The 16,947-nt window shown below is 40.5% G+C and overlaps 1 protein-coding gene across 1 annotated transcript in view; it reads right to left on the bottom strand.

Annotated features, from left to right (window-relative positions):
- pigl (phosphatidylinositol glycan anchor biosynthesis, class L) overlaps positions 1-16,947 on the bottom strand; it is a 50,477-nt gene that overhangs the window by 21,458 nt on the left and 12,072 nt on the right. The window contains exon 3 of the mRNA XM_017714857.2: positions 1,038-1,128. Within this exon, the coding sequence (XP_017570346.1) occupies positions 1,038-1,128 (91 nt within the window). The remainder of the gene's footprint in view (positions 1-1,037; positions 1,129-16,947) is intronic.

The raw sequence follows: 16,947 nt of genomic DNA, 5'->3' as shown, positions 1-16,947 counted from the left end.
TGAAACAACCTCATCAGTCCATTTGAAACATGTACCCAGTCCAAGCCAACAGCAGGCCGAAGGGAGGTGGAGCTGTTGCTTTGAAAATGTGAGTCTGTCCCTTTTAACAAGTGTGTAAATAGATGACCTATTTCTGAGACTGAAATACTGAATCATGGACATGATAATGGACACTTATGTTTTAAGAAGTTATAAGCAGCATTATGGAACATAATTCTTATTTATTAAATTTTATTTTATCTATGAAAGTTATCTAACTCTCTTAGTAGATGAGATGCGTTCTACCGTTGACTCAACTGACCTATCCAAGCTCCGCCCACAAACACATTCTTTCTACTGTCTATATGGTGTACATATACAGACAAAAGTATTGAGACACCCATACATTACACCTACAGGAACTTTTATGACATCCCATTCTAAATCCATTGGCATTAATATGATGGTCCCGCTTTGCAGCTATAACAGCTTCCACTCTTCTGGGAAGCTTTCGACATGATTTTGAAGTGTGTCTGTGGGAATTTTTGGGTATTACACTATGTACATGTCACTGTGGAAGCTTTCAAACAGATCAAAAGTCCATAACTGACTTTGAGCTGATTTTGGAGAAGCTAACACTACAGGTGACAAAACAGTTCTTTTAACTTTTATTAAAAAGTCCTAGCTGCTGAGACACAGGCAACCTGTCAACCTGGTTGTCGCCATGCCAACATCAGAGACAACAGCAAACAGAGTTCAAGTCGCCTGTGAAAGTTTTTGAAAATCACGTTTGATGTACAAGATATCAGCAGTTCTAAATGTGTTCAAATTGATTTACTGATGTATGAGTAAATCACACAAGTAAATCATGCTTGGTGTGTAAAGACATTCATAGTAATTAATAAAGAACCAAGATTCTAGAAAGTCCAAGAAGATTTTTAACATGTTGATAAAATGTGTTGCAGCATTCTTTAGATCAATTAGATAGGCATTTTAGATCAATTCTCATAAGGTCTATAGATTGGGTTCTAGGACTGGGAGTTCTAGAAGATTCTCACCAGGTTAATGGAACAAGTTCTGATTTGTTTAAAGATCAGTGATGAGGTCAGTGCTGTGCTCCACTCGGCCTTTGGATCATCTGGCAACTCTCTGGAGAAAGAAAGACAGAAAAGAAAACCTTCTATGTCACAGCCACACAGTGTATGCAAAAACATATAAAACAGTGCACAAAATATTGTATCAAAATTTTTCACATCTGTGATAATCAACGTTAGAACCAAACTACAACTTACTATGTGACACTTGGGCACATCCAAAATGTTTCCATTATTTGTCTACCCTGGTACAGATCACAGATGAAAATCACCTGACCATAATTATTTGAGATAATCCCAATTATTTCAGCTGACCACAATTATTTTTAGTTATTTTCCATGCAGCATCACAACACACAGAACATGACAGGGATGTGTTTTCATCAGTCCAGTTGAAACAAAACCAGAGAAAAAGAAAAACCTTTAGCTGGGTACTATAATACATTTGTGGAAATGTTTGTTTTTGTGTGTTTATTAGCTATACAGTTAATGCAAAGTTTTGCATGTATATTTGCAGAAGTGTTTTTCGCTCATATTTTCACAACCTCAAGAAGAGCACTGACATTTTGTGTCAGTGTGACTGTAAATGTAAAGCTGGCTAGGGAGCAAGATGGTTAATCTGCCGATTTAGCTGCTTTAGTCGCATGAAATGAACAAAAAAGACCATTCAATTATTAAATTGAGTCAATTGCTATTATTTATGACTATTACTCACCAGCCACAATTTTACAATCATGAAAGGCCTACATTACATTTCTTAACACATACACATTCGTTTTTATACAATCTTTAATTCTTCCTAATTTTGTAAGAAATGGGTGCGCAAAGTCAGGAGCTCTTTATTGGTCCTGTTGACTTAGCTTTGTTTTTCTCTGGTTTTAATAGCCAGTATGAAATGGAGGAAAACAAAAAGATGGTACACACTGAAGGGATGTGCATTCTGACTTGAAATTCAGTTAGCCATGAGAGTTAATGAATGGATATTCACACAGAAGGAAAAAGCCTACATAAATAAATAAATAAATACATACATAAACATAGAGCTGTGGTCTGAACATGATAGCTGTGCATGTTAAATTTGGAAACATATTTTATTATTTAACCACCGCCAAGGAAATAGCCTAGATATTTATGTTGGATGAGTAACAGAAGTAGCCTCTTCAGAGGAGCTAATGAGCTAATGTTAATGAGCTAATGGTACAGTGTCGGAATCTGATGAAGTCTCAACGCAAGGTCTTTCTCCTCCCTGATTTCCAACTTGATATTCGGAATGTGTTCACTGTTACAATGTTGCATCCAACATTTTTAACCTTCGCCAGATTTTACTATTTCCAGACCTAGCTAACATCAGCTAGAGTAGTTAGTGATGAATCTGCGCAATCTCTGACATCTCAGTGACATTCTCATTAACCACGCATTGTTGGTGTAGAAGCAAAGTATAAAACACTTGCATTTTTCAGTTTTGTTAAAACATTAAATTGGCATTTCCCTGAACTATGTTGAAATCCAAACAATGACTTCTGTATTCGGGCACACTGTGCATCTCTAATACATGCCTTGCTGGAAGAAAACAGTACAAACCAGCAGGCATTTTATGCTAGTCTATGCTGGTTTAAGCAACATATGCTGGTTTTGATGGTGATGAGCATATTAGCTTCCACTGCTGCTGACCAGCATACCAGCATCCAAAGTCCAACATATGCTGGTTCTGATGGTGATGAGCATATTTGCTTCCACTGCTGCTGACCAGCATACCAGCATCCAAAGCCCAACATATGCTGGTTCTGATGGTGATGAGCATATTAGCTTCCACTGCTGCTGACCAGCATACCAGCATCCAAAGTCCAACATATGCTGGTTCTGATGGTGATGAGCATATTTGCTTCCACTGCTGCTGACCAGCATACCAGCATCCAAAGCCCAACATATGCTGGTTCTGATGGTGATGAGCATATTAGCTTCCACTGCCGCTGACCAGCATACCAGCATCTAAAGTCCAGCATATGCTGGTTTTGGTGGTGATTAGCATATCAACTTCCATTACTGATGACCAGTAAATTAGCATCCAAAACCCAAAATATCACTGTTGTCAGAAGAAATGGTAAAATGGTAAATTTACAGGAGAGAGAAAAAACCCACTTTACTTTTAATGTAAGTCAATGGAACCAGTTTTTTTCTCCAAGTCATTTTAGACCATTTCCTTTGGGCCATTTTTCATGAAATGTAAATACAATGAAAAGGGCAATAGGCATTTTCAAATTATGCCAGAAAATGAAAAATGACAAAAATGGAGATACAAGGTTTTCTTCCGACAGCAACGATACGCTGGTTCTGGGGGTGATTAACATATCAACTTCCATTGCTGCGCATCAGTAGACCGGCATCCAAAACCCCACCTATGCTGGTTTTGATGGTTATTAGCATATCAGCTTTCATTGCTGCTGACCAGTATACCAGCATCAAAAACCCCACATATGCTGGTTTTGGTGGTGATCAGCATATTAAATTACATTAATGCTGACCAGTATACCAGCATCAAAAACCCAACATATGCTGGTTTTGGTGGTGATCAGCATATTAAATTACATTAATGCTGACCAGTATACCAGCATCAAAAACCCAACATATGCTGGTTTTGGTGGTGATCAGCATATTAAATTACATTAATGCTGACCAGTATACCAGCATCAAAAACCCAACATATGCTGGTTTTGGTGGAGATCAGCATATTAAATTGAATTAATGCTGACCAGTATACCAGCATCAAAAACCCAACATATGCTGGTTTTGGTGGTGATCAGCATATTAAATTACATTAATGCTGACCAGTATACCAGCATCAAAAACCCCACATATGCTGGTTTTGATGGTTATTAGCATATCAGCTTTCATTGCTGCTGACCAGTATACCAGCATCAAAAACCCAACATTTGCTGGTTTTGGTGGTGATCAGCATATTAAACTGCATTGCTGCTGACCAGTATACCAGCATCAAAAACCCAACATATGCTGGTTTTGGTGGTGATCAGCATATTAAATTACATTAATGCTGACCAGTATACCAGCATCAAAAACCCAATGTATGCTGGTTTTGCTGGTGACCAGCCATGGTGGTCTATGCTGGTTTTTCTAGCAGGGCAGTGCGTAACTCTGTCTCAACAGGCCCTAGTTACAGCATAAACACACATTCACACAGTGCAGGCATGTGTGTTGAGGCTGCAGTTGAAGCAGCTCTTCACCTACAATCCTCCACAGAGCGTAAGGGAGCTACTGACTGAGACAGCGGACCGCTGAGACTGTGTGCGCGCAGTTTGGCCCAGTGTGGGTGCGCAGTGATTTAGTGCCGCTGTCCCACTCAGCGCAGCTGGAGCACAGCCTACAGACCCTCTCTCTGAAGTCTGAGGTCAAAGGTCACCTGGGCCTTTGGCTCCCATTCATTTGAAAGTGCAGCTCAGGGAAAAGAGCACACACACACACACACACAGCTCTCCCTTTCATCCGGACACCACACACAGTCGGCGATGTATTGTAGGTCAGTGAACCCCTGTCTCAGTGACCAATCTCTCACACTACCCCTCCTCTCTCTCCTTTTCTTACTCTCTCTCTTTTTCTCAATCCCTATCTTCTGTCTCTCTCTCCTCTCCCTCTCTCTTGTTCTATCCAACTCCTCTCTCTTTCTCTCTCCCATCTCCATCCCTTTCTGTACCTTCCGCTCACCCCCACCTCTTTCTCTCTTTCCCTTTCTCTCTCCTCTCTCCTTCCCTTTCTTTCTCTAACTCTCATTTTCTTTCTTTTTCTTCTCTCCCTCTCTTTACCTGTCTCTCTTACTGTCTTGCTTTCTTTACTTCATGTCTCCTTTCTATTCTCACTATAAACCCTCCTTCCCTCCCCCTCTCTCTCTATCCCTATCTATTTCCTGTCTCTCTCTCCTCTGAAGTCTCTTTCCCTGTTCTACTCTTTCTCTTTCTCCCCTCTCTCATTCTAACCAAATCCTCTCACTCACTCTCTCCCATCTCCATCCTTTTTTCTGTTTCTCACGCTCTCCCCCACCTCCCTGTCCCTTTCCTTTTCTCACTTTTTCCCTTTCTCTCCACCCCCCCAGTCTCCTCCTTATCTTTGCTTCCTTTGTCTCTCTATTCCATTCTCACTATCATCAGTCCTTCCCTCATTCTTATATCTCTATCTTTATCTCATATCTTCTCTTTATCTCATATCTTATCTTTATCTCTTTCTTCTCTCCCTCTCTCTTGTCTCTTTCCCCTTTCCACTCTCTCCTTCTTTCTCCCTCTCATTCTATCCAACTCCTCTTATTCTTTCTTTCCCATCTCCATCCCTTTTCTCTCACATTCACCTCAGCTCTCCTTCCCTTTCCTTCTTTCCCTTTCTCTCCCATCTCCATCCCTTTTCTCTCACATTCACCTCACCTCTCCTTCCCTTTCCTTCTTTCCCTCTTTCCCATTCTCTCCCCTTCCCTTTCTCTCCTTTCCCAACTCTCCTTTTCTTTCTTTTTCTTCTCTCCTTTTTCCTCTTTCTATGTCTCTCCTCTTTTTCCTTTTTATCCTTCATGTCTCCTTTCCATTCTCGCTATCATCCCTCCTTCAGTCTCTCCCTCCCTCTAGCTCTCTCTCGGCCTTGTTTCTCTCATGTCTTTTTTTCTCTCTCTCCCCATGGACACCAAACATGAGGGGGGGGGGGGGTGAAGAGAGATAGCAATGGAGGGGAGAGAGAGAGAGAGAGAGAGAGAGAGAGAGAGGCAACCAGGCGTGTAGAGTGTTTCAGACACGTCGGGGTCACTGCAGTTCAGCTGAAATCAAAGTGCTGAGGGCGTCATTACACACAGAGCGAGCAGGGCAGCTGCTTAACCATTTCCACCCTGCCGCTCCGACTGCCACTCCCTCCACAGCAGGGATGGCATTTTACTGTTGTTGTTGTTATTGGAATATCTGCATTTTTTAACCAATAAGTTTGACATTCGTTCACTGTGCAACTTGTGTGTGTATTCGGTTTAATTTAAAGGGGAATTCCACTAACTTTTCAAAATGTCTACATGATTGAATCATTGAAATGCAAGTAAAGTCATTCAGAGTTGTTTGATGTTAAATGTTTAGAGTAGAGAAACTTACAGACTTATTTCCAGACAAATCAGCCATTAAGTACATTTAATACAAAATTACACAGAAACCCCAACAACTAAATATAACATTTTACGGTCTTTAATGTGTCCACTCTTTACCTTTATTACAGCTTTCATTCATTTCAGGAGACTTACTTTCCTTTTTTGATAGAAAATCTGTAGGGATGTTTATCCACTTCTACCAAGTGCACCAACGTCTAAGTGTATTTTCTGCTTCTGAAGATTCTAAAAATCCCAGAAATGTACAACGTAATAGTCCATAAAATCTTCCTGCACATCTCAGATGTCCAGATTCAGTTGCACATTCTTTCATGCCCACAGCATTGAGTTGTCTTCTCACAGCAAAAGGAGGGAGAGATACACATGTGGAGTTAGAAGGTTACATCTCTGCCTTCCACGCTGTAGGATGGGGTTCAATCCCTGCCTGGGCAAACACCCTACACTATACCAATAAGAGTCTTGGGCAAGACTCCTAACACTAGCTTTACCTACCTGTGTAAAAATGATCAAATTGTAAGTTGCTCTGGGTAACAGCGTCTGCCAAAATGCCGTAAAAGTAAATGGAGCTTGATATATTCACCTCTCTCTCTCAGAGATGAAAGCTTTTCAAAAAGTTTTGCATAATTCCGTCATTGTGTAAACAGTCATTCAGAGTGGTTTGAGGTGTAATGGTTAATTGTAGAGAAACCTAGAGTCAGATGTCTTTACAGTGGTGGTGATAGGAACCAGACGTCACAATGTCTACAACACAAATATAGGCATTTTATTTACTATGCAAAATGACATGTGAACCTACATGTATCTTATAAGCTCCTCTGTAATGTTTATGATGGTAAAATAGTCATAAATCTAAAAAAAAGATAAGTTTTCTTCAGGGACTACTTTGGTTCACAAGCCCTGCATGTACCCCTCTGCCATGAATGGATAAAATAATAACACTTTTTAGACCAATAACTTTTCTCAGAACTATCCAAAAACAGTGAGTCCTAAAACTCTTAACAATCCAGTAAGTGCAGAAATTCAGATTTTGTCAGTAATCCAATCAACGTGTTTATATACACTTTAGTACTCTCATTAACAGGAACCTCTATGTCTACATGAATCAGACAGTAATCAGATTGCTGCTTTGCAACCAGTCAATAAACTCACAGAAGTTGTGACGTAAACATGATGTAAATCTCGAACTTCATCCCACTTTTTTTTAAACATCGCGTTACTTTAGCTGAACAAACATCTTCTAGAAAATAAAGAATATTTAAATCCCTCATTTCATCAAGCATGTAGTTGTTTCAGTGTCATCAAACTCATCAGACCCAGTTTCCTATCACCACCACAATTCTAATCCAAGCAGTTTCTCTAGAACAGAGCATTCACAGCAAACTGACCTGAATGACTTCACGGAGACGGAACTACACAGTTCTAATATGAATATCTGATTTAATAAACTACAACATTAAGATGAGTTCTGATATCCGCATATTCAAACAGTCATCGCCATTTCTAGTGCACAGCCCCCACATCTGACTCTCAGGAGTGGAGACCGCTCAGCCGGCTGGCTGTGTGTGCGTGTCAAAGCAGAGAAATCAAACCTTGCGTGCGTTTGTGAGTTACATTAGTGGGGTGCATTTGTAGGATATGGGACAGTTAAAGCAGCGAGGGGCTGTGAGGAGAGCTGGAGCGCTTTGCTGCTGAACGTGTCAAAAACAGCCTGCAGTAACAAACCAGCTCAAGGTCAGAGGGGCAAGACAAGAGAGAGAGAGACAGATAGAGAGAGAGAGATAGAGAGAGAGAGAGAGAGAGAGAGATTGAGAGAGAGAGAGAGAGAGAGAAAAAAAGAGAGAGAGAGAGGCAGACAGAGAGACAGACAGACAGAAAGAAAGGGCTGGATAAAGAGAGAAAAGAGATGGAAAGAGGGAGAACAAAAAAGAATGATAAAAAGAAACAGAGAAAGAGAAAGATAAAGAAAGAGAGAGACAGGTAAAGAAAGAAAGAAAGAAAGAAAAAGAAAGAAAGAAAGAAAGAATGAAAAATACGTGGAGAAAGAAAAAGAAGGAGAAGGAAAGAAAGACAAAGATAGAGAGAAAGACAAAAAGAAACAGAAAGACAAAAAGAAATGGAGACAAAGACAGACAAAGAAAGAAATAGAGAGAAAAACAGAAAGACTAGCAAAGAAAGAAAGAAAAATAAAAAGATAGAGACAGACAGAGAGACTGAAGTAAAGATAAGGCAGAGAGACAAAGAATGAAAGAGAGAACAATAGAGAGAAAGGAGGGAAAGAGAAAGAAAGAGATGGAGAGAGAGAGAAAGAGAGACAGAGAGAGAGAGAGAGAGAGAGAGAGAGAGAAAGATTATTAGTTAAAAAGTTCTGCATGTTAGAGGAAGAGAGAGAAAGACAGAATGGTGATGGAGAGAAAAACAAAGGGAGAGAGAAAGGAGGGAGAGATGAGAGAGTGAAAACTGTAAGGAGAGTAAGAGATAAAATAGAGAAGAAGAGTGAGATAAAGAGAGACAGATATAGAGAGAGGAGGGTGAAAACAAAAACTAGGGAAAGAGAGAGATGAGAGTGACAATGAGGGAGAAAAAAATAAATTGAGGGAAAGAGACAGAAAGGAGGGTGAACTAAGCCCCCCTTTCTGTCCTCATTCTCTTTTCATCCCCTCACAAGGGGGTCGGACAGTGGTGGCTGTTCTAGCTTGTGATGGATCTGGCCACAAATCAAGCGCTTGCCAGGGTTACCGAGGTCAGCTGGAGGGGGATACCATTCCACAGAGAACGGGGGGCTCGACAATGATAAGGTGTCTCAAATAGACTGGTTTATGTATTTTTTGATAGAGATGCATGATATGGGAATCATCATCAGCAGATAATGGTTTTAAAACACATTTATTAGTATCAGCCTGACTAATAATTCAAACTGATATTTGTTCTCACATTTAATGTAGATTTCTGCTTGGGACTGTTTTTTCAGTCCCTCTCCCACCCACTCCTGCAAGATTTCCTCCCACTCCTGCCCGCTGTTGCAGAAAATCAGAATAACATCTCCTACTCCCGCCTGCAGCCAAAATATTTTGTCCCGCTCCCGCTTGCACAGTTCCATCAAGGTGAACTGACATCCAATATCTGACACAGCCTATTCACAAACGCATTATCCTCTGCTGAAATAACACAGCAGTCATGGCTCACTGTGAAGTAACTTCACCAAACGCCATTTATTCCCAGTACACAGAAAGCAGGAATTAAACAACAGAGTGGTTACTTTTGGTGTTTTGCTGGACTCAGCAGCTGTGACCGTCAGACTGAAGCCTCTGTGGTCTCTGTAAGCTATGAGAATTTGCATGTTGTTCACCTGACTGGTTGGAATGGTTAGAATGACTATTGAACTGTATACACACACACACACACACACACACATATATGATTTAATGATCATTCTATTTTATTTAGGCTACTCATTAATTTACAGGATTTCTCTTCATGCGTACTTCGGCTGCTCCCGCCTGCAGTGGACTGGTTTCCTGCCCGCACCCGCCCGCAACTCTGATAATTAGTCCCAGGCCGCAAGATACGGTGTCAGGAGTGCAGACCTCTGAACGCTGGGCAACTAGGCTAAAATATCTGTATTTTATTAATTTTACTGAATTTGTAACCCAGTACCAATAAATATCACAATTCTGTTCTATTATGTAAGGTGCAGTCACGTTAAACAAGAGTACAATTTGCCTGGTGATAAAGCCAATTTGAATGAAAAATAAGATAAACATGATAAAACATGGCTTAAAAATAGATGAGACCTATCTGAGGACTCATGAGGGCTAATGAGAAGCTTGCTTGACAGCTCTCGGTCAAACAATGCTAGCCTGCTCCACCACTCATGCAATCATCCAGGATTTATATGATGTTAACTGAATGAAAAAGTCACAGGTTAACAGATGTGCAGACGGATGGATGGACAGACAAAGCAACACATAAATGAAAGAACGAACAATGTTGGTGTATGGACAAATAAATGAGTGGGTGACAGGAAGATACAGAGAGGTGGTCTCACTTCCTAGCTTTATGCTATACAAGGTTTACCGTAGCTCGCTAAGTTAATTTGACTCAGAAACATTTTTGTGTAGGCAGGGCAAGAGACGTCAGCCTTGTGATTGGTCTGTGGAATGCTTATTGAAGCGTTACCCAAGATTAAAACCACCGAGAGGAGAGAAACATGAAAAATATTGGTCATTTATTGGTCATTGGAACATTACTCAAAGGGGATACTTAGAACATGTCTACTATTTGCCTGCAAGAACAAGACGAACCTAATTAGAAAGAAAACATTAATATTAACATTAGTATTTAAGACTTGCAGAAACAAAGACAAACATAACAGGGCTGTTAGCGAAGCGCTACCTGCGGTGAATGTAGTATTGAAAGGAATGTGGAGAAACAAATTTGCTAACGATTGCCTAGCATTTAGTTTGGATAGCATGTATCCTAGCTAGCGCTAATGTGGTTGAAGTTTCCAGCTGATCTAGCAGAAGTTTATGTAAATTTCAGACCACACTGCTTTAAAACGTACTAAAACTTCAGATGGATTAGCTATTTTGCTAGCTAGCTAATACACTAGCTATACAAACTACAGACTAACCAGCCATTTTTGCCTCTTTTATTTAATAAACACCACGTTTCCTTCATGTAGCGCTTCGTTCTCTCTTTCAGACTGAAGGTTTTCTATGAATAAACGCTTGTTATTTGAAACCATGTTGACTCTGACAGGTTTGTTGTACAAACTGACTTTTGTATGATGCAGTGCCTGCAGCTAATAATGACACTAAACCAAAAATTTCAACTGAAGACTTGAGACTTGAATGAAGTGACTTGTGAACATCTCTGGTGTATTTGTATCCATATTACCATATATGTATATATAAAAAACATGGCCATCAGCCTTGAAATCCCACACTGGTGCCTCTTATTGTTTGACACCATATGACATACTGTTATCTGTAAAAATTAACATGAGTACATAGCACAGCTAAAAACAGTATTAGCAGTTCTGAAGGCAATGTGCTTTTGTCTATCTTCGGTTTGTTCATTTCTTGGCTAAGGGAAAAACTAAATTCGCAGACTAATCAATCACTTTAAAAGAGGGAAGGTAAGAGGGAAAGACTACACATTGGTTATGGACGAGGGAGAAGGAGGTGATGGTGTCTGATTTGGAAGTTAAAATAGGGGAAGGAAATGCAAGATTTGGATTAAATTGAAAAAGGGAGGGTCGATGTGAGAGTGGTTTGGAATGAGGTCACAGTTTTTTAACATGCACATGCTTCTTCAAAACCGGTCTGGCCGCACTCAGAATGCTGCAACACAAATGCAGTCCCTCAGAGTGACAACAGCCATTCACTTTAAAACTACTGGAACGGTATATTTTGTCCCAGGTTGGTGCAGGTCAGCTAATTCTGCAGAATCATTGTCAGAGCGATGACTGGAGAAAGAGACTAAACGTCTGCAACAGCTCGGTTACACTGCAGTGTTTATGCCAGCTGAATGGCTGGAGTTTATTGTTGTTTTGTCTCCCTGATGTTCGGTTTTCACATCGATTTTCGGATCCGATTGGTTTTGTTATCTCAGGCCTTTTAAGGAGACGTTTGGGGAACTGGCAGGAGAGAGAGAGAGAGAGAGAGAGAGAGAGAGAGAGAGAGAGAGAGAGAGAGAAACAAAACAAAAGACACATGATCTACCTGACCTTTCTCAAGCTGGATAGTGTTGGCTTCGCTATGGCAACAGTGCTAAATGGCCCAGAGTAACCTTTCCCTTGCTTTTTCTCTCTCCCTCCCTCCTCTCTCCCTCTCTTTAGTCCTTGCATGTGGATGTGTAATTGCTTGCAGGCATGTGAATGTCGTGGTTGAACTTTGGCCTACTGGAGAAGTGTGGGAGTGTGGGTGGGTGTGCGGAGGTGGGGGCATCAACCAACAGCACTTGTTTTGTCTGGTGACATGGGGCAGAGGCCCTCCTGTCTGTTCTGCTGCCTCGATGCATGCTGGGATATCTAAGCTGCTGATCCACTGTTCCACTGTTAACTCTTCTAGCACACAGTACTGCACACACAGCAGAAGGTTGTGTGTGTGTGTGTGTGTGTGTGTGTGTGTGTGTGTGTGTGTGTGTGTGTGTGTGTGTGTTTGGGGAAGGGGGGGGGTCTCTTAAAGGAACAGTTCAGCAGAATATCTAACATACTTAATTCCCCAGCTTATCTGAGACTTGTCTGCCTTGTTTGCTTCTTTACTTTTGCTCTAGTGCTACGAGGCTAATGTAGTTAACATAATAGAAACGTACTAATTAGCACTGTGCAAAGTGCATGCGTGCTTTAGTTTTTACAGTTCTGTTGAGCTGTTAAATAATTTTCAAATGGACATGCTTATGTGGTTTCTGACACTGCATGACACATTGTAATTCATAAAAATGGACAAAAGATATACCATAAAGAAGGGGTATGAATTTGGTCTGACAAGGGACCAACACCCAGAGGCAATAACTGCCACTGCAAAATGGCTGTACTGAATTTACACACAACCCTAATGCATTTTGGGTTTTGCCAAATAATACTTAAGCAAGTAAAAAATACTTAAGCAAGATTTATATCACTGCTGTCAGAAGAAACCTCGTATTTCCATTTTTGTTGTTTTTGAAAATGCCTGTTGCAGGTTGTTGATGCCTTTATATTGTATGTAAATTTCATGCAGAATGGCTCAAAATGACTTGAAAAAAAGTCCATTGGTTCCATTGACTTGCATTGAAAAGTTGTAAAGTTTCCATTTTGGAGGTACAAGGTTTTCTTTTGACACCAGCAATATATAGTTTTATAAAAGCAACCTACAAATTTCTGCTACAAATGAAAACATAATTTCCAGCATGAGTGTAAATTCAACTAAATTCAGCTTGTTGTAATGTTAGCTAAAAAGCCTGGCTAGCTCTCACTCTTTTTTGTCTATTTTGCTTTTAAATAGAGCTTTAAAATGTATTAGAATAAGTGCAAAAATCTGTCAGCTTTACTGCGGCTGAACAATTCATCTATTAACTGAATATTGATACCAAGCAGAAATATGTTCTTGCTAGTAGACATTTGCTGAGAAGCTAACGCTCCATATGTGGAGACTATTTTGTGCAGACAGACAACAATCATGTGACGTTGGTACAAATACAACGTAGTGAACTTAGCTGTGGGATTAGCTGTTTGTTTAAGCACTGATGCACATTACCAGACTTTTATAGCATGTATATTTAATCCAACAGCCAGTGTTGCTTGTAATGATAGCAATATTGCTGGTATGGGAGATGGAAAAATCTTTCTCAAAAATTTACTTTTTTTGACCATCATCCAGTGACCCTGATTCTGCACCATCAGCATATAGCTAAGAAGAGCAGTAGCATCTTGAAGCCCATATTTTGTCCGTCCACTTTTCTACTGCATCTTATACAGTGTTAGAAACTGCATAAGCAAGTCTATTTGGGTTTATTCAACAACTCAACACAATTTCAGGCAAGCGTGCGATGATTTATGCTAACTGGTAAACATGAGCTTTTACCAATTAGCCTTGAACCTCCAGTGCAAAACAAAGGAAAAAAATTTACACCAATTGGCTATGATATTAAAACCACTGTCTACATTCACTGTCCATTTTATCAGCTCCAATTACCATACAGGTGTCTATAGTAAGTATCACTGTAATGCTGAAAATGATCCACCACCCAAATATACATGCTCTGTGGTGGTTCTGTGGGGGTTCTGATGAGTGAACAACAGGGTGCTATCAAAGTATGAGGGCAGCAGATGGACTATAGTCTGTAACTCTACACAAAGAACTACAAAGTGCATCTATATAGTAAGTGAAGCTGATAAAATGGACAATGAGAGTAGAAACAAGAAGGTGTATCTTGCTTGACTGACTACCCGGCCACATTTGCAGTATAGAAAAATCTGTTTAAATTTGCTGCTACCTTAAACTATCAGTTAACATGCATATAGTTTTAAGTAAATTCATCATTACGGAAAACAGTAACTCTGAAAGCTAAACATGAGTGCATGTTCTATGCCTCATTTATCCGCAAAGGAAGTGAAAGAGCCTCCTTCGCTTACACACAAAGCTGCTGCTAAAACAGCACCATACTTTAAAATCCTCGCCACATTATAATTTAAAAGCTTCCCACATTTAACATACCGAACATTGCTTAAGGACAGCAAGAGGAAAAAAAAAAGAAAAAATTCTTGGCACGGCTGAGTGAGTGTGGTTGCCGAATGTTTCTCTCCTGGAACAGACAGAAGTTCCCTCAAATGCTTTGGATGGGGAGGAAAAAAGAGAGCTTAAAAAAAAAGAGATAGTTTATCTTGTTTTCTCGTGACAACTTCTTGGCAAGAAGTGTGTTTCCCGTGTCGTCTGGCGATTGCATTAGCTGAGCGCTTCTCTTGACCCCAGCCTCCAGCCCCCAGTGCTAGATTGTGCCCCTGACTTCCAGCCAATAAATCAGACAGGACTTATTTTCCTCAGAGGAAAGGAGGGAGAGAGGTGTGAAAACTCAGTCCACTAATGGTTTACACCGTCCTTCTTTTTGCCAGCGTGTTGCAGGTGGCAGAACTTTGGATGCTTCCAACATGGGTCATACATCTATCTTTTACATAGCGTTTCCTCTACAGTACATTCAAATCTGGTTATGTGTAACTCACACACTTTATTAGAAACACTTACTGTCTAAGTCAACCATGCTTGTGTACATCTGGAGAGACAGAGAGATGAGGTGGTCCTACACTGGTCTCTTTCCAATGATGGATATGGTGGCTGATATAGTACTGTGCAAAACACAGACCACTTCTTATATTTATTTTTTTCCCGGTCAAATCGGCCCTTAAGCACCTTTAATACAAAATTACACAGAAACCACAACAACTGGATATAATATACAATTTTACAGTATTTAATGTGTCCAATGTGTCTTGACCTTTGTTACATTCTTACATTCAGCACACTCACTTTCACTTTTCAAAGAAAAATGCAGAGATGTTTCCACACCCAAAAAGTTCAGTCTTAGAAGTTGGTTGCATTTTCTGTTTCTTAAGATCCTAAAAATCCCAATTACAAAATTTCACTCATTAGTCTGCAAAATCTTACTCTACATCTCAGACATCCAGTTTCAGTTACACATTCTTTCAGACCCATGGTATTGAATTGCCCTCTCACAGTGGAAGGAGTGAGAAATACACAACTGGAGCTTGATTTTCTCCTCTCTCTCAGAGATGAAAGCTTTATAGGGGGATGGAACCTCCCCTATTCAGAGTGGTTTGATGTAAACTGATTAACTGTAGAGAAACCTGCAGACTTTGATTTCTTTACAATGGTGGTGACAAGAACCAGGGGTCTCCATGTCTACAACATCACTCAGCAACTTTCTCTAGAAGAGAGCACACACACACGCGCACACACACTCAGCACGTAGAGGTGGTCAAGACAACTTGCTGAAGTGCAGACCGAGCCTCAGAATGGGGAAGAAAGGTGATTTAAGTGACTTGGAACGTGGCGTGGTTGTTGGTGCCAGACTGGCTGGTCTGAGTATTTCAGAAACTGCTGATCTACTGGGATTTTCATGCACAACCATCTCTAGGGTTTACAGAGAATGGACCGAAAAAGATAAAAATTGTGGAAGTTGTGTGGACAAAAATGCCTTGTTGATGTGAGAGGTCAGAGGAGAATAGGCAGACTGATTCGAGATGATAGAAAGGCAACAGTAACTCAAATAACCAACCAAAATCTCTGAGGAACGTTTCCAACACCTTGTTGAAAGTATGCCATGAAGAATTAAGACAGTTCTGAAGTCCTTTTACTAGCAATGTGTACCTAATAAAGTGGCCGGTGAGTGTCTATACATACACACACACACACACACACACACACACACACACACACACACACACACACACACACACAGGGGGAGAAACAGAGAGAGACAGAGAGAGAAAGGGGGGTAAACCCTTGTGTTTTCCCAGCAGACAGGGGGGGCCAAACAGTTTGTGCGTCAACATCCACACAGACATATAGATAGACAGACAGACAGATAGATAGACAGAGAGAGATAGAGACAGAAAGAGATATATGGAGAGAGACAGACAGAGATATAGAGAGTAAGAAAGAAAAACAGAGGGAGAAAGACAAAAAACAGATATGGAGAGAGAGAAAGAGCGATAGACATCGAGAGATGGGGGTCGTCTTGGAGCGTGCAGCAGGGGCAGTGGAGTGCGTTCAGATGTGTGCTGATCATAAAAGATTTCCCTGAGTGCACCGTACAACAGAGGCTGTCAACACAGCTGTGGTACTGTATGAGATATATATATATATATATATATATATATATATATATATATATATATATAGAGAGAGAGAGAGAGAGAGAGACAGAGAGAGACAGAGAGAGAGAGAGACAAAAAAGAGGAAAGTGGGAATACAGACAAAAAGAGAGAGGAATAAGGTAAGGAGAGTGGAGAGTGAGAAAGAGTTAAAAGAAAATGAGAAAGATTTAAAGGGAAAAAGGAGGGAGAGTTCAAAGAGGAAGGGAGATAGATATGGAGAGAGAGAATGTGAGCATGAGAGAGCAAGAGAGGTAACAGAAGAAAGGAGGGAGGAAGAGTTAAAAGAAAAAGAGAGACAGACAGACAGACAGACAGACAGACGTGACCTGAGATAACAGCAGCTCCTGCTGTCGGAGCATATGTGT

The sequence above is a fragment of the Pygocentrus nattereri genome, chromosome 23 (assembly GCF_015220715.1).
Source record: "Pygocentrus nattereri isolate fPygNat1 chromosome 23, fPygNat1.pri, whole genome shotgun sequence".
Taxonomy (NCBI): domain Eukaryota; kingdom Metazoa; phylum Chordata; class Actinopteri; order Characiformes; family Serrasalmidae; genus Pygocentrus; species Pygocentrus nattereri.
This window is presented reverse-complemented; position numbering and strand designations above follow the sequence as displayed.